The 26,040-nt window shown below is 53.9% G+C and overlaps 1 protein-coding gene across 1 annotated transcript; it reads right to left on the minus strand.

Annotated features, from left to right (window-relative positions):
- Positions 1-3,623: 3,623 nt before the first annotated feature.
- On the minus strand, positions 3,624-26,032 carry TWF2 (twinfilin actin binding protein 2). Its single transcript, XM_030458300.1, has 9 exons — positions 25,855-26,032; positions 16,042-16,119; positions 12,531-12,709; positions 11,523-11,618; positions 10,776-10,880; positions 5,348-5,473; positions 5,105-5,255; positions 4,583-4,704; positions 3,624-4,402 (listed from the first exon to the last, which is right to left on the minus strand). The coding sequence occupies exons 1-9, from the start codon at positions 25,877-25,879 to the stop codon at positions 4,235-4,237; spliced, it is 1,050 nt and encodes a 349-aa protein (XP_030314160.1). The 5' UTR covers positions 25,880-26,032; the 3' UTR covers positions 3,624-4,234.
- Between the last annotated feature and the right edge of the window lie 8 nt (positions 26,033-26,040).

A 26,040-nucleotide genomic window follows, 5' to 3' on the forward strand; every position in this document is an offset into this window, starting at 1 on the left:
GATCCTGCCTCTTAATAGGGATTTTATATCCCACATTACTGGCTCTCCACATGCATTTCTCCTGGGGTGTGTTCAGCCCCTGAGATACCTTTCCCCTTCTGCTTCCATAAAGCAAACCCAATGCTTTAGTGCCCTTAAAAATGCCAGGCTGAACTTTTGCCACCTGCAGGATCCAGTGTCTATCACAGGATACACACTGCAGGTGGCACTCTAAAACCTGCAGCACAACCAGATAACTGTACCCAAATCACCTCCTTTTCTTGTATTCAGACATCCAGCTAGCTACACATCAGCCTGGGATTATGTCTTGAACAGACGCTTGCTTTCAGATAATATTTATAACATGACCTAAGCCTTAAATCATCAGGAATCACTGCCCATAGTCCTGCCTGGAGGGACAGAAGTCAATGGGACAGACAAGATCTCTCAGGCAGAAACAATCTGTAAATGAAGGGAACCATCCAAGCAGTCAGAGAGCTTAAGACCTGCCCTTCTCCCAATGGCAACCAAGCCCCACTGCTGGGGCTTTTCCCTGAGCCCCAGCAGAAACTGGGTGCTCATACTTCCCAGGGAGGCACCAGGCTACACAAGTGGGGAGAAGCCACCCCTCCTGACAGCATCCCCTCCTCCAGGAACATCCATTCCCCCAGTTCTCCAGCCAAGTGAGGGGCTGCAAAGGGATGCTGCAGCTGCAGACCTCCACCCCCCAGCATGGGTGTCCCACCAGTCCCCACAAAGGAGCCCCCCCCAGGGCTGTCTGATTTGGCCACATCAGCACATGGAAAACCCCACTTTCTGGCAGACACAAGGGATACTCAGGAGAAAGGGGGCAGTACCTCTGCTTTCTGCTCCCCACAGAAGAGCAGCCAGGGAACCTGTAGCAAACTGAATTGCAAAGGGGCCCACTGTCTCTCTGCCAGGAGCTGGGATGGGGAGTGCATGTAGGGTTTGACTACAAACTACTGTAGTTTGAGCTTAAAAATCCTCTCATCCCAGGAGACAGACCTGGGAGATAGCAGCCTGACTGCAGCCAGTGCTGGCACAAGGCACTAAAGCCTAACACAAGGGCAGCCCCTGGCCCAAACCCAGCTCCAGCATGGCTGGGCTCCTGGTTATACAGGTTGCTCCATGCCCCAACCCCCTTCAGCCTGACCTTGAGCCCTTCATCACCCCCAGACTGGGCCAGGCTCCCTCCTCTCCCCCCCATGCTTGCACAGTCTTGGGGGGCCCATCTTGGATGTACTCACCACTTTGGGAACACATCCTTTCTCTGCTCCTGTGCTCTCCTCCATACCGGCTGCCATCCTTCAAACCAAGCCCTGGGCAGGACACACAGCTTTTAAAGGGGCAGGGACTCCTCTCCTGTCCCATGGGCACCTGTGGTTTCACAGCCCAGATGCCAGATGATTTTTTCAATTCACACATTTGGCTTACTACCAGGTGCAACTCCTTAGCAGCTCCTCCATTTCAGCTCTCAGGGGAGCAGAAGTCAAAGGAGTTTCTCCTCTGAGATTTTTTTCTCTTTTCCACCTGGGAATCCCATAGGGAAAAACATCCCAGTCCCACCCTTTCACTTGTGGCTCCTCTGCCTTGGGGCCTGTAAGCCCTTGTTTCTGAGTCTCAAAAAAACTGAGGGCTGGGGCTGGCTGTGGGGATGCTCAGCCACATCCACCTCTGGCTGTCTCCTCTTTCTGAAGCCAGCTGTGGCCTGTCACCCCTCTCTAGCTGGGCAAACACTGTGGCCCTGTGGCTGTGGCACACCTGCCCAGGATGGCACCAGCAACTCAGGCTTCCCAGGTGTGGCCTCAAACCCTAGAACTTTGGTTAGGCAGAACCAGAAGCTGCTTTAGCTCAAACCTTAAAAAGAAAGAGAGGGGTTGAGGCTTGTGCTGGGTGTGGGGGCGCAGGGTCAGGAGGCAGCAGCCAGGAGAGCTTTAATTGCCCCAAGTATTGCTGAGTGTGGAGCTGGGGTCAGATCTGTAAACCTGTTCCCAAAGGGAACCCAACACGTGATAGTTGGAGCTCTGTCTGTCACTAGTTCAGCTCCTCTCCTCCCCCTGTACTGCTGCATTACCCCCCTATCCCACTCTCTCTTCTATTCTGTTCATTCTCAAGCAAAATTAACAGGTGAGCTGTGAATCCACCTAAATCCTGACAAGCCCCACAAAAGCAAACAGCTGGATAGTTGTCCCGGCCAGGCTATGCTGAGGGACAGGCAGCAATACATGCTTGACCCTTATATTAGACACTAGAGACTCCACTTCCCAGCCATGCTCCTGGCCAAACTCATCCCCAGGCTCCAGGAGCAGAGCTAACAGCTTCCCACTGCACAGCATGGCCTTGCGGGGACAGGAGGGGAGAGGATGGGATTGCATGACAGGTGACAGGAGGGGGATGGATGGGATGGGGGGACGGGGTGGGATAGGACAGGATGAGAGAGGACAGGAGAGGGCTATCAGTCTCTGCAGCTCAGATTTTGGCTGCTGGTCTTTTTCTGGATACTGGAGCTCTGGCAGTGTGGCTGCTCCCCTCCAAGGGAGGTGAGGGGTCCAGCTCCTCTCCCAGCAGCCTGGAAAAAGCTGCCTTGCCCTGGGTGAGGAGTGGGAGGGATGGGGGCCCAGCCTTCCCAGCCCTTCTCTTGGCTCAGCATCCTCTCACATTCTCTCCCCCTTGCCAAATTGGGATTCACCCCAGCCAAGAAAACCAGGCAGCAGTGACAGAGCCCTGCACAACCATCCCCAGCCCTTCCAAGCAGGGAGGCTGGGCTGAGCAGGGATGCTGCAGCTCTGGCTCCGGGCTGCAGTGTTAGATCTCTGCTGGGCATTAAAGGGCTGTCCCAGCCCCCTGAATTAAAGTGTAAATGTCCTTGGGGGAGTGGTGAGTGTTGGCTCCTGGCTAGCAATGCCCAAGCAACCTGTGTGTCAGCTGCACCACCGGTGGCTGCTGAACATCCCAACCTGAGGAACCTTGGGGACCTCCAAAAAGCATCAGACTGTTTTAAAAATACTTTATTCTTTAGAAAATACAGCGTTCAGTACAGTGTGCTCTGCCCACCCCACCTTCAACCCTCCCTGCCTGCTCCACGGAGGCCAAGGCCATGTCAGCAGAGTTGCTGGGGCAGCAGGAAAGCAGAGGGCAGGTTTCACTGACCCCACTTCCATCCTCCTGGAGAGGTGGGTGGCTTGCATGCCCTCACTGGCCCCCAGCAGCAAGGTGCTCTCCCCCCAGGGAAGCCTCACCCACAGTGACAAGGCCCTTGGAGCTGGTGATGGTCCTTGCTGGCTGGGGACAGTGCTGGGGACAGAGGGGAGGTCACACTTCCCCACACAAGGAATTTGGGGTAACCCATGTGATTTCTAATGGGGCTGCCCCAGACCCAAGAGCCAGCAGCAAACCAGGGGGGTGATGGTGGAGGCTGGGGCCTGTGGAGTGTGGGAGACCAGGGCTTGGCCCCCTCACCCCCAGTTCCCATCCTAAACAGTGACAGGGCTGAGTCAGGGCTGTAACAGCTCCCTCCGAGAGTAAAAGCCTTATTGAGGGGGCTCAAAAAGGAGATGCAAACATCACCCAAAGGCAAAGTGACCTTTTTCCCAGGGACAGGAGAAGCTCAGGAGTGGGGGACATGCCTTCCTCTCCCCCCCAGCTGGTTTCCCCCCAGGGACAAACTCCTAACAGCAAAGCCCACCCTGCAGGGAGAGGTCCTGCCCGCACCCTGGAGGGGGGTGCAGGATCGCTACAGGCCTGGGGCAGAGGGGCTCTGCACAGTGAGAGCAAGGATGGGTGAGAAAAATCTGGGGGCTGAGGGAGCAGAAAAAGAAGCATTTTCTCTTTTCAAACAGGAATCCCAAACACCACCCCCTTCCCTTTGCATAGAGCAGCTTGCAGGCAAATGTGTCCTTCGGTCATTCAGGGGACAGTGAGAGCAGCGGCTGTGACCCCGGGGTGGGGATAGGAACAAGGCTGGGGGACACAACCTTGCTGCTCTCATCCCCAGGGCTTGCACAACGGCAGAGGGAAAGGAAACACCGACAACCCCAAACCCTCCCCATCGCTCTGCCCCAGGGTGCAACAAGCCATCCTGACGTTTAAAAAAAGGAATGAAGTAAGAAAAAAAAGAAGGGAAGAAAAAAAAAAATTATAGGCTGAGATGGAGGGAAAGATCCCCGGGTCAGAGGAGAGGAAGGCGGGAAGTGCCGCGGGGATGCTGTCCGTTCAGCGCCTGGTCCCGCAGGATCTAACTGTCCTCGCCGTTCTCGCCAGGCCCCTTGATCAGCCGCTTCTGTCCCCGTTTGCCCACGGGTCCCTTGGGCTTGGCGAAGGCCTGCTTGAAGGCGTGCTGCTTGGGGTGCACCTCCTCATAGAGGAACTCTGCCGTGAGCTCAGCTCCATCGTCGATCTCAATCTGCAGGCGGGAGTGGCAAGCGGAGGTCGGCACCTCCGTGGGGTTTTGGCACCCTCCTTCGGGGCACCCGACTCCCCCCACGAGCTCCCCGGCAGGGCTGGACCAAGGCTGTGGCACAGTCCCTTGCAGATGCCCAGCACAGGTCTCTGGCCCATCGCCTCTGGGTGGGCTCACACTTACCTTCTTGGCTATCTCCAGGCAAAACTCCTGCTCCACAGTGTCCAGCAATCGGCTCTTGCAGCTGGAGTAGAGCATGCGCTCCTTGATGCTGCATTTGTACCCAGGCATGGAGTAGATGAAGACTGTGAGAAGAGATCAGGACTTGTGGCACTGCCCGGGCTCGTGGCCAGGGAGAACCAGGTAGTCACATCCCACCCTGGTCATAGCTTTTCCAGCCTTGAGAGTCCCAGTCTACTCAGCATCCTATCTATCACCCCTCCCCAAATCACCTTGGTATGCCTGCAACACAATGGCCACCAAACTGGCAACACCTAGAGCCCTGCACCAGGTGTGGCAGCTGCTTTTGGCACCGAAGGGCTTGCCAGCACCCACCAAGGGAAGATGGCAAAATGGGAACTGATTCCAGTGGTGCCACACCGTCCCAATCCCCATCCCTGTTTGTTCCCTACACAAGTGATGGTCCAGGGAGAGCAAGGACCAGTGTGGCCTCTAACCAGTTGTCCCCAGTGCCAGGGCACTCACCAACAGACTCCAGGTAATCTCCCTCATGTGAGTGCTTGTAGAGGAAGAAATGGTAACGAGCTGAGTCCTGAGGGATCCTCTTGGGCAGGTCAGTGATCTCCGTGGGGCTTGTGTGTACCAGGTCAATGGTCTCCCGCTCCAGATCCAGCTTCTAATGGACAAGAGGGGGATGTGGGAGGGGACAGTAGTGAGAGGCGGCAGAAAGGGGCAGCAGGGTGCAGGGGAACCACATAAGGGACCCACCAGCTGGATGTAGTTGATTTTCTTCTGCTTGAGTGCCTGGATGGCTTGCTGAGCATCCAGCTGCAGAGGGAAGGCCAGGCCCTGCAGGGTCTGGTGCTTGCTCTCCACGCTGATCTCTGTCTTCACCTGAGGATGGAGACCAACCCAAGTGTCAGGGCAGAAAGCAACAAGGGGTGGGGAAAGGACAGAAAGGAAAACCAGCTGCTGCCACAGCAAAAGGCTTTTCATCCAAGGAGATGTCTGATTCCTGGCTCACAGTGGCATTAAACCACCAAAGGTCACCCAGGCCTGGGGCAAGGATACCTGTGACCATACTGGTGATCACCAAGCCCCAGCTCTGCACCCCCTGCCCTGCTTTGCTCCTGGTAAAGCCCAGCTCAAAACTGAAGTTTCTCAGTGAGACCCTGGCAGGGATCCTGTGACCAACACTGCTGCATGTCCAACTTTGATCTTCTCCCACCACAATCCATGGGTGATGGGGAGCCCTGACATCCCAGAGCGCAGCTCCACGAGTCCCTGCTGGTAGGGCGGGGGGTGAACCCCTCCTCAGTGGGTTTCCCTGCAGCAGCCAGGCAGCCCCTGATGCTGGGATTGGGGATCCAGAGCTCAGAAAGATCCTGGACACTGTTTTCCCTACAACCCCTTCAAGGGAGAACCTGCCACCCCTACCCCAAGCAAACCCCATACTCCAGGAGACAAAACCCCACTTCAAAGAGGGAAGAGAAAGAGATTGCAGAGACACCGCATGGCCCCGGGTGCCTCCATCCGGCTGCAACGGGGGCGGTTCCTGTCCGGGACCGCAGGGGAGGGGTCGGGACGCGGCAGGCGCGGCGTTACCTCCTCGGGGCCCGGGTACTCTACCAGCGATGGGCAGCAGCAACAGCCCCCCACCATCTGCCACAGAATACAGGGAGACGGCGTCACCCTGACGGCGAAGGAGCCCATCCCACCTCCAGACCCTCTCCCCCAGGTAAGAAGTCCTGCAAAGCTACCCCAGTGCTCTGCAGTGAGCATGTGTCCCCTTTCCTTTGGGATTGGTTTGGGGAATTTTTAATAAAGACAGTCCAGCTTTTTTTTTTTTTTTTTTTTTTTTTCCTCTTTTTTTTTTCCTCTTTTTTTTTTTCTCTTTTTTTTTTTCTTTTTTTTTCCTCTTTTTTTTTCCTTTTTTTTTTTTTCCTCTTTTTTTTTTCGCTTTTTTTTTTTTTCTTTTTTTTCCTTTTTTTTTTTTCCTTTTTTTTTTTTTTTTTTCTTTTTTTTCTTTTCCCCAATAGAGAAAAGCAAGAAAACCCAAGGCATGCCAAGAGAAATTCAGGAGTTCGAGCTCACACCTTAGCAGCACCAAAGTGCATCTGGTTACAGGGCTGCCCTTCATTACAACAGCACCCCAGTGGGGTGATGGACCCGGAGTGCCCAGAGCAGAGCATGCACAAAAACACCACTCTGGGAGAAGGAAAAACCAGGCATCAAGCAGGCAGAGCAGCCTACCATCTCAGTGCTTGAGTCCTGAGAACAGGAGTCCTGCCAGCAAGGGGAGAGGAGACACATTGTCAAAGGCACCTTGTGCAGGGATGGGAGGGGGTCTCGTGTGAAACGAGAAGGGGAGGGGGACACAGGGACATGCCGGGAGGATGGAGGCATACCATGTCTCTGCTGGAGGGCAGGGAAGGCAGGTCCTGGCAGCATGGGTAGGGAGAGCAGCAAAAAAATGAGATGGGAGACATCAGGACTTGGGAGGTGTGGGAGGGAGAGCCCTGGTCCCCCCACATGCAGTGTCCCTGCCCATGTCCCCAAGCAGAGCCCATCCCTGCCACAGCTCCCCAGCCAGGATGACCCCAAACCAGGGTCTGGAGCAGTTCCAGCAGTCACAGCAATAGATTTTGGGTTAGCCTCTGCCAAATAGGATATACTAAAGGTTTTGGGGGAAAAAAATGGCCAAGCCTCTATCCTCATCCTGGAGGATGAGCAGGGTGTGAACATAAAGCTCTAGGGGTAAAACTGCTGTAGGGTTCCCTGTCACTGGGTGGGGTGACCTCCCAGCTCTGCTGTCCTCCTGTCCCCCAGTGTGCTGTGGCACCAGCATGGGCCCAAAGGCAAGTGCACAGGGGTTCAGAGGACACACACCAGCTTGCCTGGTCCTACCCTTTGGAGAGATGCAGTGTGAGGACATTACCACTGCCAACACCTCCAGATCCTCATTTTTCTTCCCAAAACTGGAAGGAGGCTGGGAGCGTTATAGCAGGACCTGAGAGAGCTAAAGCTGTGACATGAAGCACACCGAGTCCAGAATCACAAGAGGTGAAAAGTTGTCCAAGTAATGTCAGCTCACCCATATACCTCTATTTTCTACTCCCTCCCCTTTCAAAAATATTAAAAACTGGCTCACCAGGAGCTGTGCGTGGGATGGTTGAGGATGAGCTGCATCCTGTCCCCTCCGCCCCAAGCTTGCTGGCAGGAGGCTTGGCTGCAGGGTTATCTTATCTCTGTTTCTTTAAGCTAGTTTTTTCCCCCCTTTCCTCAGAGCTGGCACAATGCTAACCTTGGCTAACAAGCATTTCTGTCTTACAGTGAAACCTTCATGGGAGGCGATCTGGTGAAGCCTTTGCTCTACTCACCCACTTACACTGTGAGCATGACAATCCCTCACACACCACAATGGCACAGCCACCTTGAGTTCCTCTTAATTCCTCTTCCACACCTCCTAGCTCCAGAGCTGCCTTCCTCTCCCCCACATCCACACTGATGCAGCACGCCTGGCTCCCCTCCATGTCTCTGAGAGAGTGCTTCTAGAAGGACTTCCCACTTGTGGGTGTTGAGGCAGCTCAATGCAAAGTCAAAGCCATTTAATTAGCCCACGGTCTGCTGACGACTTCCAGCTCAGTAAAGTTCAAGATGCAAGATTTTCCAGCTATTTTAAAAAAATAGCAAATGGCAAATTTTTCTTGGCTCTCACCCAGCTACCTCTTGGTAGCTAGTGGGAAAGGGAGCTAATGACACCGACTCTGTCCATGCAACTCTCAAACCACAGGAGACAACAGGACTGGGGAGGTGCGGGAGCGAGAGCCCCCGTCCCCCCACATGCAGTGTCCCTGCCCATGTCCCCAAGCAGAGCCCATCCCTGCCACAGCTCAGGGCAGGGCTCAGACAATCTAAAACCTAGGTTACCAAAGGCTGGGGAACCTCCTGGGAAGGGTATGCAAACCATGCAAACCTGAGTCCTTCCCACCCTGGCTCAAAAGGCTGCTGCCAGGCAGCCATCACCTCCTTTCCTGCTCTGCTGCTGCGTTTCCCCTCCCACCCCTTCTCTGTACTTGTTGGGCAGTTGAGGAAGAGCCCAGGGAGCTTCTGCTGGCCCAAAAATGCAGCCACCTTTAGGGGAAAGATTGCAAACCTGGTCAGCATCTTAGAAGGTCACACCCCAACAGTGTCAGAGGAGAGGAGAGCTGCACCACCAGCAGTGGCTCCAGCCAAGGGACATAGCAAAGCACTTGCAAGCTGGTGGCTTTTAAAGAAACAACACCCCGTGTCACTTCCCAAATCCTAATGGATTGGTTGATTCCCCAAGGGAACTTACAGGGTCCTGAACTGCCAGTGTGAGCATGGGCAGACACCCAGGAGTGCTGAGGTCAAGCCTTGCCCAGGGACTGCTTCCCAAGTCACTGCTTCCCAAATCCCTGCCAGCCCATACTGCTCATTCCCACGTGCTGGATCTGCTCCCACAAATGAAATGGCAACATGCACGTGTGTGCAAGGACCCCATCAGCCTGCTGGCAAGGTGCCAGGCTGGAAGCATCACTGCCCTGGAGCAGGGTGCTGCAGGTTGAAAGCTGCTCTCATGTAGCTCCCCTTGGTGAGAGCCCCCTTGCTTTTTATGGCTCCAGAAACTTGTCCAAAGCTGAATTTACTGAGTAGGGAGTTTACCTGCCCTGGGGAAGTGACTGTGGCACTGCACACCTGAGCTGGAGCTCCCATCACCTCCTGTTCCAAGTGGGCAGTCCCTGCACCAACACAGAGACCCTTCAGCACACACAGTGCTCATCCCCTTCCCACCTTTAAACCCATGTGCAAAAATACATCTATTTTCCTCCCTTTGCCAGCGACCACTCCCTGTGTCCCAGGCTGACACAAGGACTGTACCTTTAAAATCACCCCCAGGCAAACCAAATGGCTGCACCACCTTCCCCCAGGAGCTAAGTCTGAAAAAGGCAAGTGTGGGAAGCAAAGCACAGCAGGATCAACTGGAAAATAAGCACCACTTACCTGGGCCACTTGACCCTGCAAGACACAGCCCAAAAAAACCCCTAAACTACTTAATCCTGCAGCACTAGCCAGCCAAAGCAATGACACAGGCACCCAAGGGTGTCAAACAAGCTGCAGAGCCACCCTGAGCATTCATTTCTCTCCCTCCTTGAACTGTGGGCATCACCTTGGATCCCCCAGGGCAAATCCTGCTCAGACCCTTCAGGCTGGGAGCTGGGATAACCTAGCTGATACTCATCAGGTGGAGACCACCCCCTTGTGGCATCTCCTGAAAGCCACTCAGCTCCACCACCCCCAGACCTGCTCTGGGAGGTGGAAACCTCCTGCCTCAGCTTTTACCATTAATTAATGCCATCAGGCTGCTTGGCTTCACATCTCCCAGACATGTCCTGATCCACCCCTGAGCCCCACACCCCCAGCACTGGCAGAAGAGAGAAGGATGTTCCTCTAGCGGAAAAAAAACCCAAGTGAAATCCTCCCACCCCAACAAAATCCCACTTCCAGGTGGTCTCCCCACCCAGTGAGCCAACCTCCACCCCACCTCGGTGTCTGGCAGCACCATGGAAGTTGGCATGAGCACAGTGAGACAATGGCATTGCAGCCTTGTTCACCCCAACCCTACCCCACACCACTTCCACATCTTTTTCAAGTCCATAAGCCACCAAATATAGGCAAAGCTCTGTATTTCATGGGGCTACATCCCTTCATATTTATAGCCACAGAGGAAGACTATGGGAAAGGAGGCTGCTACAGCCACAAGATAAGCCTGAATTCTTCCTGCCTTCCCCTCCAATTCAGACTCAGCTCTGGGCTTGGCACCAATACCCAGAGGTCAGAGGTTGCTGCCAGCTTTGAGCCTCAAACCCCCTTCTGCCTGGCAATTACAGTGAGCAAAATGGAGCTCTGGGAAAAAAAATAACACCAACAAACCAAACCAAAACAACCTCTGAGTCCTCTTTCTACTACCAATTAGACTGTGAGGATTCTCAGTCCACCTTGATGAGGGCAGGAGCTGGTTAAACTGCAGAGGTCCCAGAAAGCCCAGTGAAAATGAGACATCTCTTTTTCAGCTGGGTGTTGGCCCCTACACCTCCAGCAGCAAAACCATCCCTGCATCCCACATCCTGTTGTGCCCTGAGGGTCTCAGGGTCCTTCTCCCTGGGCAACCCACCTCGTTGATGCGGATCTGCTGGAGCTCCTGCTCGGCTGCAGTCAGCGGGGCTGGGGCAGAGCAAGAGGACATGTGCTTTTGGTAACCACTGAGGGACACATCCTCCTGTGGAGAGAGGGACAGGGAAGTGTCAGGGGTGGTTATTCCCATGGGGCTGGATGCACTCCCAGCTTTGAGGCTCTGTCTGAGCAACCCAGCAGGTCCCAGTTTTAAACAATGCCCATGACTGCCTGCTCAAACCACACTGCTCCTCCCAGACACTCCTGGCCCCTCCAGCTGATTAACAGAGCTTGAGAGCATGAAATTGATCAGGAAAGACAGAGACCAGGGCTGGGAGCAGGGGAGGGCAGCAGAGGGACCCGGGCAGGCCCAGACTGTGCAGCTGCTCCTGAGGAAAGCCCAGCCAGGGGAAGGAGAAACCTGCCCAGCCCAGCCGGGTGACCCGGCTTTCGGTGCTGGAGTGACACTGCCACCACCTGGCGCTTCTTTTCCCGCTCAGAGTAAAGCTCTGGATGTCTTCTGAGCCTTCCTCCCACCTCTTCCACAGTCTCCATCACAGACTGACCACAGCCATGCAGGCAGGAGAATGTGGTCTGGACTCAAAGCAGTGCAGGGAGGGACAAACCTCCACGCTGTCCTCCCAAACACCAGTGTCCCAATTCCTGCCTGGATTTGGTGCCAAGCCCGTGCTAGGCTGCCAAACCTCAGGGAGGACCCCAAAAGGCTACCTAGGAAGCACCACCATACCTTCACTGTTCCAAACATCTCATCCTTTATGTGGCCCCCACCAAACTCCTTCTTCACCGTGGCTCGGGTGGCAGCATAGAGCATCTTCAGCCGGACCTGTGCAGGGAGGGAGGTGGCAACCACCATCAGAGAGGAGCATCCTGCAAGGCCACTGTCCCACCACTGGCTCCAGAGACCTCAGCCCTCCCTGGCAGCAACCACTGAGTTTCAATCCAGTCTAGTTTCCAACTGCTGCATCTCCAGGGATGGGGAGCAGCCAGGAAACCCTCGCAGTGTTTCCAGGACTGCTGGCACACTGCACAGCTGAGTCAAGTGCTGCCCACAATTCCCTGGTTTATTCTGTGCTTTGCTTTCCCATTCCTGAGCTCCAGTGCATCATTTCTCACCCAGGTCTGGGTAAGAGGAGGCACAAATACCTCCAGGAGTCACCTAAATGTGAGTTTTGCCTTTTGGCAAAACTTTTGCAGGGCAGGGCTTCAGCAAGTGCCCCTGGGTGCATGGTGCTTTTCCAATAAGGGAATACAGAATGGTTTGGGTTGGAAGGGACTTTAAAGATCATCCTGTTCCAATCCCCCTGCATGGGCAGGGACACCTTACACTAGACCAGGTTGCTCTAAGCCCCATCCAACCTGGCCTTGAACACTTCAGTGATGGGCCACCCACAGCTTCTCTGGGCAACCTGTGCGTGTCTCACCACCCTCACAGTGAAGCATTTCTTACCAATATCTAATCTAAACCTATCCTCTTCCAGTTTAAAGCCGTCCCCCCTCATCCCATCACAACATGCCCTCGTAAAACATCCCTCCCCAACTTTCTAGCAGGACCCCTTCAGGTGCTTCAAGGCCACCACATCCCCACAGGGGTCTCCACTTCTTAACCTTAGCACGGCAACAGAGGGTGTGAATGCTCCTCCTCAGCCCCAGTGCAAAGGCAACTTGGAGAGCATCTCCCCCACCCTCCACCTCCGTGTCCCCATGCTGGGGTGTCACAGCCTGGCACAGTGCTCACCGGGGAGCTGTCAGGGGACCAGGAGATGAAGAGCCACTCGTAGCCCTGGGCATTCTGGCTGTCCAGGCGGTACAGCAGGTAGCATGGCTGCTGCTCGTCCAGCAGGGGCAGCACCAAAGCATCGTAGTCTGCATCCCAGCGCCGGGACAGCTCTTTCTGGGCTCCCAGCACAAGCTGCTCTGGAAGGAGAAGATGGAAAAGGCCGTGTTAGATGAAGGCAAAGCTTACCCTGCAGGACCATGTGGCTGCTCAGCTCAGGGCTCGCTGCAGCTCCATCACCAAAAGCAATGCTACCCTGTAGGAAAACAAATTATGACCTCAAGCCATGTGAAGGAGCACACACCTCAAGGAGTAACCCTCAAGGAGATGCCATCAGGACTGTGGTTGCCTCCAGCATCCCACTGCTTCCTGACAACCATATCCTCCACTCCTGTGCTCCTCACCACCAAGATCTCCTCTCTGGTGACCTTCCATAGGCTCCTTCCACTCTGTTCTCTCCAGCTGTGTAGTCTGCAATCAGCCCTCCTTGCTGACAGCAGCACATGAAACCTCCTCCATCCAACTTGAGACAAGCTCTAGGAGCACTAGAATAGGGACATGAGGAACCACCTAGACTTGGAATGCTGAGAAAAATAAAGGTTCCATAGCAGAAGCCAGAATGATGAGCCACAGCTGCTTTCATGGGATTCCCCCTAACCTCAGAGGGGTCAAAATCAGAGCTGATACCCAAAGCCTGTGTACACAGGGATGAGGGATGTCCCAGAGACCCCAGATTGGGGGAGACCATGCTACCAGGAGCCCCTCAGCCTCTGGAAGGGACCTATATATTTCACACACATGGTAGTCTCAAGTATCTGGAAGGCATTTTTTTCAGCTGCTATGCAAGCAGTGATGGGGCTGGGAGCCCTGTGAGATGAACAGTGCTCAGATGAGATTTAAAAGCTGGTACAGGCATTCTATAAACATGAAAACCTCTCCTCTTAGTCAAGCCAAACTTTGGGATGGCTGGATGGAAAAGCAAAGGCACTCAGGGAAATCAGCATAGGTTGCTGGAGAACAGTCTGTATTTTCATTCCATTTTTAGATGCAGTAAGGTCTGGGGGAGATGTCAGGACTCAGAAGGTGTAGGAAAATCCGGAGGTGCCAAACCAAAATGAGTTGGGGTCTTGGGCAGTTGGTACTCAAGGGAATGCTCAGCCTGGCTGGATCTTTGGTCACAAGGAGCCCCTTGGTTGGGGCACAGCCCTAACCCTCCAAATTCATCCAGCCTCAGCAGCTCCAAATGCCATGGCAGGAAAGCTTTTAAGGAAAACATCTGAAAAATTAAGGGCTTGGGATCAATTACTGTCACCTCACCTTTTCATCTGGGCAGGGCATTCCCCAACCAGCAGCAGCATGACCCTTCCCTGCCCACCATCACCCCACCACAGCATCTGCCATTGCATGCCCAGCCCATCACTATTTGTGCACACAGGGCACATGCTGCCAGCACAGTAACAAGGACAGCAGAGAAAACAGGTGCTGAAAATACTTCACCTTCAGCAGAACTGCTTGTTTTCAGGAAAAGAGCCTCTAAAATAAATGTAAAGTGCTGCAAACAGACCCATGTGTTGCAAGGCCATGGGATCCCACAGAGACTGCAAGGAATTTTGCCTGGCCAAACCCCCTGGCAGCTCCAGGTGTCTCTGTCTGCCAACCATCCCAACAACTCACACATGAAGCAGTGGGTGCCAAGTCATTCCAAGCCATTCCCAGCCCGGTCTCAAGCCAAACCCTGTCCATGCTGCTGTGAGTCAGCAGCCTCCAGCTTTCCCCTGGCCTGGAGGAGCTGCTCATCTTCCTGATTCCCACCAGGCTCTTCTGAGTTCAGCTCAACCTGTTCAGGGCCAAATTTCCCTCCTTGGGAAGCATTCCCAGTGCAGGTATCTGCACTGGGAGTTGATGGGAGTTGCCAGAAGACAGTGTGGGAGCCCTCAGTCTTGCCCAGCTCCCTGCATAATATCACCTAGGGGCAAAGAAAGGCACCCAGCAGTGTGCAGTGGCCCCGACAGGCCATGCACCTTGTTCCAGCTCACATGGTCAGGCAGAGAAGAGATGCCTGAGCCTAGCTGGTGAGACCACCACATCCCTGTCCCAAGCCCTTCAGCACAGAGGTGCTCCTGGCCCTCCTCCTTCCACCTGCCTACCCACAGGACCCTCAGGCTTGGCTGCATCTCAGAGGATTCTACAGACACCCAAGCTGGCCCAGGTCAGAGGAAATGAGCTGGCAGGATGATAGAGCTGGACTCTGAAGCACAAAGCACTGTCAGGCAAGGCTGGACAATGAAGCAGCTGCTGCTGATTAACACATTGGACAGGTAAATATAACCCATTCAGCCCGAGTGGAGATGGTGGGACATGGTAAAAACTCTCCCTTGCTGGAATCATAGGCCACAACCCAAGCACCCAAAGTCCAGGCTTAGAGGCGTCATGACTTACCCTAGCACAAAGCCAGTTCCCACTTTTTAAAAGCAAAAGGAGTTGAGAACAAAACCATTGTCAAAGATGCTCCAAAGAAGCAATGCAGATGTTGCATCCCAACAGATGGGGACCTTGCTGAGGACAAAGCCAACACCAACAAACCTTGCAGTGGCCCTGCTAATGCATCCCACATGTTTCAAGTTGGGTTTTCACAGCCCCTCTGAAGGCGAACACAGGCTCCTTACAACTATGGGCTCCTTCCGTCCAACTCAGTAACTGCAGTGTGGTCCTGGCAGCCCACCCAAGGGAGGTGATGACAGCAGCTTGGCAAGGGCATTAATGTCCCCACTGCTGTGAGAAACAAGTCATTCATATGCAATTGTATGAGGCCAAGGTGTTGGAAAACCTACACCACAGAGGCTCCCCACTGGGACACACAATCAGTGCTTCGCTCAGCTCGCTGGTCTGGTAGACAGAGGCCACCCAAACACCCCTCTCAGTGGGGCAGGTTGGTGGCAGCCTGAAAATGGGGACAGGGCAGCTCTGCACAGGAGCAGGGGCTGGGTTTCAGAGCAGGGTGGGTTTCAGAGTAGCAGCCCCTGTAGGATGCACTGAGCCCCGTGTGGTGAAGCACCCCTCTGCCCACCCCTGCCCCAGGCACCTCCTTGCCTAGCATGTGATGTCAAGTCTAAGGAGGAAGATCACCCCCACCTAAGGTCCCATGGAACACACAAGATCTTCTCATGGAGCTCCCCGTAACAAAATCCAATGCAGTGGCAGGAAACCCCCCACAGAGCCCAGCACTGATTCCAGGCACCAGCTTCGGTCCTCCAGCAAAGCTGCTGTTACTCCCTGAAGCTGCCTCAGGGCTCCAACCACTGCTCACCAACACCAAATTTTGGGCTTGTGCTTCATCTCCAGGCTGCTGTGTGCCAGGGAGCCCCAGTGGGATTTTCCTGAGAGTTTCCATAAGCACAAGCTGGCACCAGAGCGGCAGAGAGAGGAGGAGAAACAGCTGGCATAAATCAAAGCACTCAAAACTGGGACTTACCTTCCTCAATGATGACCTTGATGAGCCGAACCGAACCGTTTCGGGCTTTGGCAAAGAAATCCCGTAATTCTGTGGTGGCTGAAAGAACCAGAAACATTGTAATCAGATTAAAGAGGCAAAGCAGGTGCTGGATGGCGATAGGAGCAGCTTGACAGGACAGGAACTTAAAAACCAAAACAATAAAATCACTGGTGCCAAAAAAAAAATATATATATACGTATATGTATAACAAAAATAATAATATAAAAACCAAAGAGCTGAGAGCAAAGTGCTGTGTCTCCCTGAGGAGCTAAAGAGTAGCTGGGCACGCATGTGATCCAGAGAACTTGATACTTGGCCTCGGTGAACATAATCACCCAAAATTAGACGATGGCTTGGCTGGTGCAGGCAGGCAGAGCTCAAGTGACAAGTTTATTTGCTGTACAGACCATTAGGGTTTATATACAGGGGGTGGCTGGAAGATGTACTGACAGGCTGTGAGGTCCCAGGCTCATGACACATGGCAAGAATGCTGCTCCCAAGGTGGCTGGGGACCAGTATGGCTCCAAGCTGGAGGCACTGGTCTGAAGCCTAGACCCTGGAGAAGGGAAAGGCAATGGCCACAGGGTTTTCCTCCAGAGCTGGTGGGGCTTTGGTTGTGGAAGGCTTTTGGGAAGCGTTTTGGGAAGCCACGTTCCTCCTCATCTGCCCTCCCCGAGCACCAGGTGCCAGCAGCTGCTCTACAGCATCCTGCCAGGAGGTGACAGCAGGCTGCAGATGCTGACAGGGCACTCCACAGCCAGTGTCTGAGGCTTAACCTGCCCCACCCTGAAAGCACTGGTGCAGAGCTTCCCATTCCACCTGGAACATGCTGCCTGCAAAGGCAACACCCAAGAGATGGAGCTTGGAGGGGCTAAGCCCCCCAACAGAGAGCATCTCCCAGTCCCTTTGATTACACACCTGAGCCCCTGCCTGGATGGAGCTGCACATCCAAGGGGGTCTTGTGATGTCAAAACCACAGGGAGCTCTGCACTTCTTACAAACACTAAAGAAATCAGTGTTGTAAAGACTAGAGACCCAGGCAGACACCCTTTAGCCCATATCAGGATCCCTGCTTGGAGTGGCCACCTGTAGCCCCCCACTGCTGGCACCACCTCCCCAGTGCCCATCACCCTGCTGGAGCAGCCAGCAGCAGGAAAGAGCCCTGCTTTCATCCCTGGAGCCTGAGAGCATCCAGAGCCAAGGCATCTCACAAAGCTGTCCCTACATCAGCCAGAAAGGTGCAGCACCTGGACAAGCTGTCCCCTGCCAGCAGGAGCTGTATCCATTCTGCTTAGTCCCAGCAGCCTTTGGCACAGCCCCCAGCATCGCTGCCAGAGCAAGCCTCGATGGGACACACAGGGCCAACCACTCCATCACACACTGCTGCCCTCTGGAGACAGAGAGCCTGCAGCATCCCCCAGCCCCGAGGGAGGAGCAGGTGAGGATTTGTCCCCAAGCACAGACACTGACCATGAGTCAGGGGTGGATAGGGATGTTCCGGGGAGTCCTCAGGAACTCCTGCGTGTCCCCAACAAGTGACATTTCTGAGATCTACCTGTCCCAGCAGCTCCAAGCCTGTCCTGATGGGAGGTCCGCATGGTTTCTACTACCATGGAGAGAAGAGGAAGAGCCCCAACCTGGTGTCCTGCAGCCAGCAGCACTCATACAAACGCAGAGATGCCACCCCAGCAGAACACATAGAAGGGGACACAGAGAAGATTTGCTGAGGTAATTCTACCACAAGCAAACCATCATTCTCCCTCCACCAGCATCGAGGCACATGGCTCTCTCAGTTCCCAGTACAGACCTTCAACCTCTCCAGCACCGGCTGGGAGCTCAGCCTGCTCCTGCAGCTTGAATCCAAGGCTGCTCTGATATTTTTAGCCCCTTTGCCTGTAGAGAGTGGCTGTTTCCTTCCAACAGCATCTGTGGTTACTGCAAACACAAGAGGCAGAAAAGGAGGAGAAAAAAAAAGAGACATTTATACACCCCGGAAACCTCATGCAGGAGACAAAAGCTGCTAATAAGCATTCTGCTTCCCCAGTTCCTATTGCACTGCCAACAGGAGAGAAAAACACTGGTCTTGGATGTTTCTATAGCATCAGCTACAGGGAAGAAAGAGGAAAGCTCTGCAGAGCTAACGGGTTTGCAAATCTCTCCAACCTGACCTCAGCCTTCCCTGAGCCCAAGGGCACGTGGACAATCAGGAGTCTGGGCAAACGTTATCGACCCAAGTCCACCTGGAAATGCCAAGAGGGTCCAGAGCATTGGATCAACACCTGGGATGAGTGATAGTGACTGTCTGGCAAGTGAAGGCCAAGCACTGGGACCTGTGTACGTCCAGAGTGGTTTCAGGGAATGGGGAGAAGCACAGATGCTGCTGGACGAGCTGGACACACAATGGGAAATACCATGAGGTCTGCCAAGGAGAGAGATGCTTTCCAGAGGAGACAGCACCACAGCTTTAAAAAAAAAAAAAACCAAAACAAAACTCAGAGTGGGCTTCAGAGCTTTAATTCTGCTGAAATAATAAAAAGTTGTAATAAGAAAGCTATTTTCATTTAAATTTTCAAATGACTGGTGTGCCTTTGATGTCCCCTTCTGTCTCTCGCAACACTGCCAAGAGCCAGCAAGGAGGGAGAGGAATCAGCTAGCGAAGGTTTTCAGCATGAGCTCAGCAACTGCCTCATTACAGCATGATTATGACTTAATTGGCACAGCAGACTTGATGAGATGGCTCGCGTGCCTGAAATAGTAATACTGAAGTCCAGAGACAGCTCTTTAAGAAAGTAAGGAGGCAAGCAGTACCTCTGCCCCAAGGCACCCCCACCATGGGAAGTCTCCAGGATCAGCCTCAGGGGCTGCAAACCCCTCATTTGGAGAAACAAAAAAATTCAGCTGCTTTTCCTGGTTTGCCTCCTCCTGCATTTGACAAGGAGGCAAGGTAGGGGAAAAAGAAGATGCTGGGAACGCATTAGCATGGCCAATGCATGGGCCAGCTGTGACCATCCTATCTGGATGGGGAAGAGAGGAACGATGGGGAAGAGCTGGAAGCGGACACATGCATTCAAATCATCCTGGTTTTTGGGTTCCTGGAGAATCTTGGAGCAAACAGTCCCAAAACAAGCCCAAGGTGAGCTACAGCCAGCAGGGACCTACTAAGATCAACCTAGCTTCCTCCAGCAAAGCCACAGACCTGTGGGCTCCAAGGGTATCAGCTCAGCTTTCTAAGCATCTCCAAGTGTTGGAAGCCAGCAGAAACACGGTGGTGGTGGTGAACCTCTGTGGCACGGGAATAAAACTGCATGGACAACTCACTCTGGGAGATATCAGAGGCTGGATTGAGCAAGGTCTCCTGAGGACCTGTGGGTCCAGGTTTAGTCCACATTTCCACAAACACTGGCAACTGCAGTAGTGTTTTCTGCAGCTGTAAGGTGGGAAGCTAGAGGAGATGCAAGCATGTGCTGGAGAAGAACTGACCATTCTCTCAGAAGACTGGAAAAACAGGCTGCAGAAAAAAAAAGAAATAGGATGAAACTCAATAGGAGGCAAAGCACCATAACTAAGAGAAGGATCAGCTATACCAATGCAGGGCAGGATCCAGCAGCTCCAAAGAAGCAAAGCGAGTTGTGAGCCATGTTACAGGCTGATTGCTTCAAGTTGTTGCAGGCAAAGTAATTTGTGAAGGCAAGAAGAAAAGCACAACCATGTTATTGGGGTTTTTTGTATAAGGCTTGGGGCACAGCACAAAAAGCAGGTCCAGGCTCAGCATCACACAAGGAGCAAGGCACAGGGAGGACAGCACCTATGCCAGACAGCACAGCCTGCGGGACAGGGTGAAGGAACTGGGACTGGTCATCCCAGAGGAGAAAAATATGAACTACTTGCACTGCTTTTCTAGCCAGAAACATCAGGTCCCACCTCAGAATTTGGGAAATCTCATGAGGGTGACCAAATACTCTGGTAAGGTCACCTTGCCTCCATCCCTGCCCCGAAAGACCTCCACAAACCCTCCTGGGATGCTTCTGCTTTGAGGCAGAGTGAGCTCAGTGGCATCTTGAGGAACCTTCTGTCCTTTCCACAAGGCAGTCCTGCTGCTGGCCCTCCTTGCAGACGTGACATGCAAACACCCACACCTCCTCAGCCACCCTCCCATGGCAGTCCAAGAATCGCCTCCAGCCACGGAGTTGTGCAACACCTCCCTCTCCCTCCTGTTTGTAGGCTGCAGATGAGTTGTCCCCTATTCATGAGCCACCTGCATGAATTAAAATGCATTTAGCAGTTTGCTAAGAGCATGCACCAAGTCCCCTGGCACCACAAAACCTCCCTGCCCCGCAGCACCTGGCACCCATTTGGGACAGGAGGTTGAGCAGAGCCAGCCATTGGCACCAGGACACCCAGAGTGGGCAGCTTGTAGTGCAGCAGAGAGGTGACAGTTTGGCCATTGGTGGCCTTCAGGTGGCTCTGACCAAGCAGACAAGCTGCCAGAGGAGGTCACGGTGGGAAGGCACAGCAGTGCTGCCGCTCTTGGTGACAAAGCCTGAAGACTCCATGCCTTGAGGACCAGCAGGGTGGCCGGATCCTCATGCCTACCCCATAGATGTGCCATTTGCAGCCAGAGCCCTGCCCTGGGGATGGGGCTGTTGGGATCAGGTCCTGGGAGAGTTGACTGCTGGGCTGAAAGCATCACACTTGCCTAAAAAAGCTGCGAGACGGAGCAGCGAGATGATGCTCACGCGTGAAATCTGTCCCTACAGCCATCCCTTTTGTGCTGTTCACAGCCCCACTGAGCTCCTCTGAGCAGACAGGATGCCAGGAGGCCGGCAGCACAGTGGTGACAGCCGTAGCCACAGCAACAGCCTCCTTGCCGGGGATGCCGGGGGTGCCACCCGCACAGCCCTGGGAAGAGGAGATGGGGATGGAGGTGACAGCCACGCCAGCACTCCCATGCCCTTCCCTTCTCCATCCTCTCCCTTGCATCTCCAGGGAGCAACAGGTTTGTGCTTGACCCTTCCCAATCCCCCCCACCCCAGCCTGGATCAATAATAGATGCTCCCTGAAACAGATGCCTCTCTCAATACCTCGAGTCACCTCACCCTCCTGGCAGGAAACCCGAGCCTCCGGCCATCAATCTTTCATTCCCTGGACATAATCTTCAAGCTGATGTGACTCCAAGCCGCTGCTTCCCTTTCACTGTCTACAGGGGCTCAGAGCGTGTGGAAATTCAGCCAAAAATCCAGCCACAAACCTGGGCAAAACTTGTTCAGGCTCCAGGGATGCTTGGCAGGAGAGTAGATAAATGATCACGGATAAAGCACTGGTGCACCCGCACCCCCCACACCTTCCCTGCAGAGGCAGCTGCTGGGGTGCCTTGCAAAGGGCACAACTGCAACAGGTACAAAATAGTTGTTGCTGCTGCTGAAATTTCCCCTTTTCAGTCCATCCCAGTGTAACTCCATCACACAGCTCCTGCTCAATCCAATTGCTCCAGAGCACTTCCCTGCTGCCCGACCTGGCTGGCTGGTTTAAGTAGCAAGAGAATTTCATTGTTCACCATAAAGAAATAAAAAAATGTCCTTGCAGGGTATCTTTTCTCCGGGAAAAAGCTACAGATGTCAGGAGAAAATAGAAAGAAGCGGAAAAAATATATGAGCAAGAGAGGAGATAAGCAAAGCCTTCTTCCCAATTTTCCATGGGCCAGGGCTGTGTCCTGCAGGATTTCATGCTGACAGCTCCCTGTCTGTATTGTAAACCCCATCTGGAGCCTTTCAGCCACCCCTGATACCAACCACTTGCTTCTCAATACCCAATGTTCCACATGCATGCCTGGGACATGCCTTCCTTTCAATCTGGCACCTCAGATCAGAATTGTTTGGTCCTCCCCATGCTCCAGGGTGGGCAGCACCCAGGCTGCAGGCAGCACCAGTTGGATCCAGATGGTGACACAGCATCCCAGAGCCAAGCTGTGCCAGCATGCACAGTCCTGCTTTGCCTGCAGAAGGTTTCTGGCTGGTACTCCTCTTCCTTGCCCAGTAAATTCACCACTGGTTTGGATGTTGAGAGGGGACAGGGACAGACCCTGGCAGTGATCTTGGAATGCTTTCCAAAGGATCTCCTCTACTCCACCACTTCAGGTGCTTAACTTCAAGGGATTTGATATCTCAGAGAATTTAGTCTTCCACCCACACTGCCACGCTGCTCCTCCTGACATGCCACTCTCTAGGATATGGGCATCAACCTCCAAGTTGGATGCTGGACCCAGAGGAGAGCTCACATGTGGGGACCATCTCCTTGAAACCTTCCTTGCATCAGCTTGATGCCCTCTGTGGTCCATGGACACCAGTAGCCACTGAGCAGTCAGTCCTTGTTCTCCTCCTGCTCCTCCACAGATGGCACAGTGTGATGCATCCCCAGCTAGGGGGTTACCCCCAGCATCCCAGCCATGAAACCAACCCCAAATTCAGGCAGCCAGGCTCCTCGGGAGCCAGCACTGCCTCCCAGCACAGAGGGGCCGAGGAAGCAGTGGATGGCAAAAGAAGCTCCTTTCTTCTCCAGCTTTCTTCTTGCTGAAGAGCCAGGAAGACACCTGATTTCGAAGGGTATCTTTGCAGACCCAGCAGCTCCCAGGCTGCTCCTTTCTGCCTGCTTTTTTTCCCCATCTGACATAATTCTTGCCTGGGTGCATGACAGTTATCCTTCTCCTGAAGCAAACAGCCATTCCTACCAGATATTTCCCAATGCAAAAGCCTCTGGGGCAAAGCAGAGGCTGAGCTATAGATGGGAGCAAAGGTATTTCCCCATGCCCACATCTTGCCACCTGCCACAGAAAGAGCAGACACCAAACTCTTGTTTTTCAGTGGAAGAAAAAATGAGCATTTGATTTCTTTACCTTCTTAGATAGGAAAAAAAAATAATCCCTTTTAGGAGACCTTTTTTCACTACCTAGAGGTCACAAAAGAGCACCCAGAAGCAGCTGAAAGCAGGTGACCTCCCACCAGCATCAAAGCCCTGATTCAGCATCACTTTCCTAAGATTTTAAATTTAAGCACCAAATAACTGCCCCCATCTAATGCCACTCAGGGTGGAACAGCGACTGCAAGAATACTTGTTTTATCCTCTCAGCTATAGTTAACAAGCAGGTTTCCAGCCCCAAGAAGCCCTGAGCAACCCCTGATACCTCCCAACCACCTCCCCTGCCCGGCAGTCTCCATGGCAGCTTAGTTTTCTCATCAACATCTTGGAGGGAGCTGCCACAGATACCTAAAAAAAAAAATAGTAATTAGCCTTTTGCCTCTGCATGACAGGCTCAGCCCTGATCAAACACCCCAAACCTGCAGCTCTGCACCCCTGAGCAAGTGCTGCCATTGCTTCTCCCTCCTGGAGACCATCTGTTTCTCCCCAAAAGCGGGGCTGACTCTGTAGCTCCAGGGGCTCCCAGTACCCTGCTCTCACACTGATCTAGCTCAATGGCAACCAAAATCTCTCGCCAGCTTGCCTGCAACCTCTCCTGAGCCAGCCAGCAGGTCTGATTGGAATTCCCCCAGAAGCAGACACCTTCCTGCAAACAGGGGAGAAATGGGAATGAAAAACCACAAAGCCAAGTGTGCACAAAAATAACAAGGCCCCAGAAACCAGGAAGACACAGAAAACCCCTCCTCCTCCTCGGCAACCTTCAGAGCTCTGCATCTCAGCAGAGGGGGTGAAAGTAGCAGTGAGATTCCTGCTCCTCATCCTATTCTGACTCTGTGTCTGCTGAGCAAAGGAATTCATTTGACCACCATGCTGGGGGGGACCAAAAGCCCCCAAATCCCCTGCTCAGGAGGCGCTCACACCCAGAGCACCCCAGTTCAGCATCGCGGGTGTCAGAGGGGCAGATCTGCATTCAGAGAGGAAACAGCAGCTTCCCCAGAGAGCAGCCAGGCAGCAGGGGATGGAGGAGCAGACCCAGAGAGCTGAGCCACCAGAGATACTGGGAGACTGAGACCACCCTACCCAAGTTACTTTTTCACAACCAGGAGGAGGTTTTTAACATGCTCCTGTACAGGCATCTGCTACCAGGGCAGATCTGCTGGATCCATCCCCGCCCTGCACTGGCTGCAGCTCCGGGGGGGAAGTGCAGGTCCCTTCCCCTTTCCAGCAGAGCACGGTGATGGGGCACGTCACGTCTGACGGGCAACAGCTCACAGTGACTCAGAACTTGGCTCAGAACTGTTCCTGGTGGTGGGCAACCAAGGTCGGTGAAGGTCAGCGCTCTCGGAGAGATGCTCATTGGTTTTTGGGAGGCAGTGCTTGTCCCCAGCAGGCAGAGGGTGCAGGGGAGGACAGAGGCAGCAGTGCAGGAGCTGATGGGCATGGAGGTGAGCAACAGGCAGCAGCCTCCTCTCGGGGTGTAGACAGTGCAACAGGGCACAAACCTCATGGGAGAGCTCTGCACAGCAGGGCCAGTGCACCAAGAGCTCAGGTGGGTGCTGGGGTGCATCGTGATGCCTTTTTGCTTTCTTTTTTTCCCCCTTTTTTCTTTTTTTTGTTTTTTTCCTCTTTTTTTTTTTTTTGTTTTGTTTTGTTTTTTTTTGTTTTGTTTTTTTGTTTTTTTTTTTTGTTTTGTTTTGGTTTTTGTTTTGCTTTTTTTTTAATAGTAGTGAGAACATTCAACTAGAGCCTGAACTTCAATGTCTCAATTTAAACTAGAAACAAAATATCTGAACTCAGATGCTGTCAGCTACCAGTACACCCAAGCAAAGCAGGAGAAACATCCCAGCACCATCGCTAACTGCCTTGCAACTACAGCTCCTCCAGGGGCATCTGAAAGGGAAGGATGCTCTCAGCCATGGACTCAGAAACAAGGATGCTCGTGCCACGAAGGAACAGCAGCAACAAAACCAACACCTTTTTGCAAAGGTGCTGTCTGTGAGGGAGGAAGTTGTGAGGCCAACTTCCCAGCTCCCCTCCCAGGACACACTGCTGGATTTGCTCCTGAACAGGGTGGCACAGGGCTCCCGGGGCAGCTGCTCTCACATCCCTGCTTGCATATTGATTCGGTTACATAAATTATGCAGCACCTCTAGTCCTGATTAATATTGTTAATTGAGTTGCAGTGGGGAGCAGGAGAGAAATGCCGTGAGGACACACAGTCATACATTGAAAGCGACCGTAAATATGAAAGCCATCATCTCAGGGTGCCAACTGGGTCCTGTGGGAGTGAGTAGAGAAAGTGGGGAGCTTCCCCCCACATCCACCGACAATGGTCAAGCAGGAGAAATTTATTCAGGCTCCCTGCAACCCCGCCTGGAAGAAGGCCCAGCATCACTGCAGGGAGGGGAGATGTGGCCGTGGGGCTGCGGCGAAACAGATCTGGGTGGATGGAGGTGCCGCCGCAGCAGAAGGCATCGCTACGAGCCATGTCACGGCGGCTTATGGAGCATCAGCCCAAACAAAGGATGCAGGGGAGCCCCGCACCGGCAGCGTCACCGGAGCCAGACCCCCTCTTTCACCTCCTACGAGCACTCAAATGATTCGAGCCTGGCTCATTACTCTCTCTCCCATAGCTACTCTCAGGGAAACCCGCCGGCTCCTTCGGGAAGCTTCATCTTATCGCCTCCATCATCGCCACCGCCACACCGACACCGCCCGGCAGCCGGGGCCGGGGGATGCTGAGGTGCCTCCCGAGGGGTGGTCAGAGGAGCAGCCCAGCCCGGGGGGCGGAGGTCCGAGCCCTGCCCTACCCAGCGGAGGCTGCGGGCACCCCGCGGGGGAAGCGGGGAGGGGTCGGGCGGCTCGTCGGGCACCGCTTACCGTGGATGCCGGTCTGGTGAGTCATGGCTCCGCTCGCCTCCGGACCGCTCCGCTTCGGCTCCGCCGCGTCCCGGGCAGGAAACGGCTGGGCAAGCAGCACGGGCCGCTTCCGGAGCCTGGGACCCACCGCCCGCACCGCCCCGGGGAGGAGCCACCGGGAGGAGCGACGGGGAAGAGCCACCGGGA

The sequence above is a fragment of the Calypte anna genome, chromosome 12 (genome assembly GCF_003957555.1).
Source record: "Calypte anna isolate BGI_N300 chromosome 12, bCalAnn1_v1.p, whole genome shotgun sequence".
Lineage (NCBI taxonomy): Eukaryota > Metazoa > Chordata > Aves > Apodiformes > Trochilidae > Calypte > Calypte anna.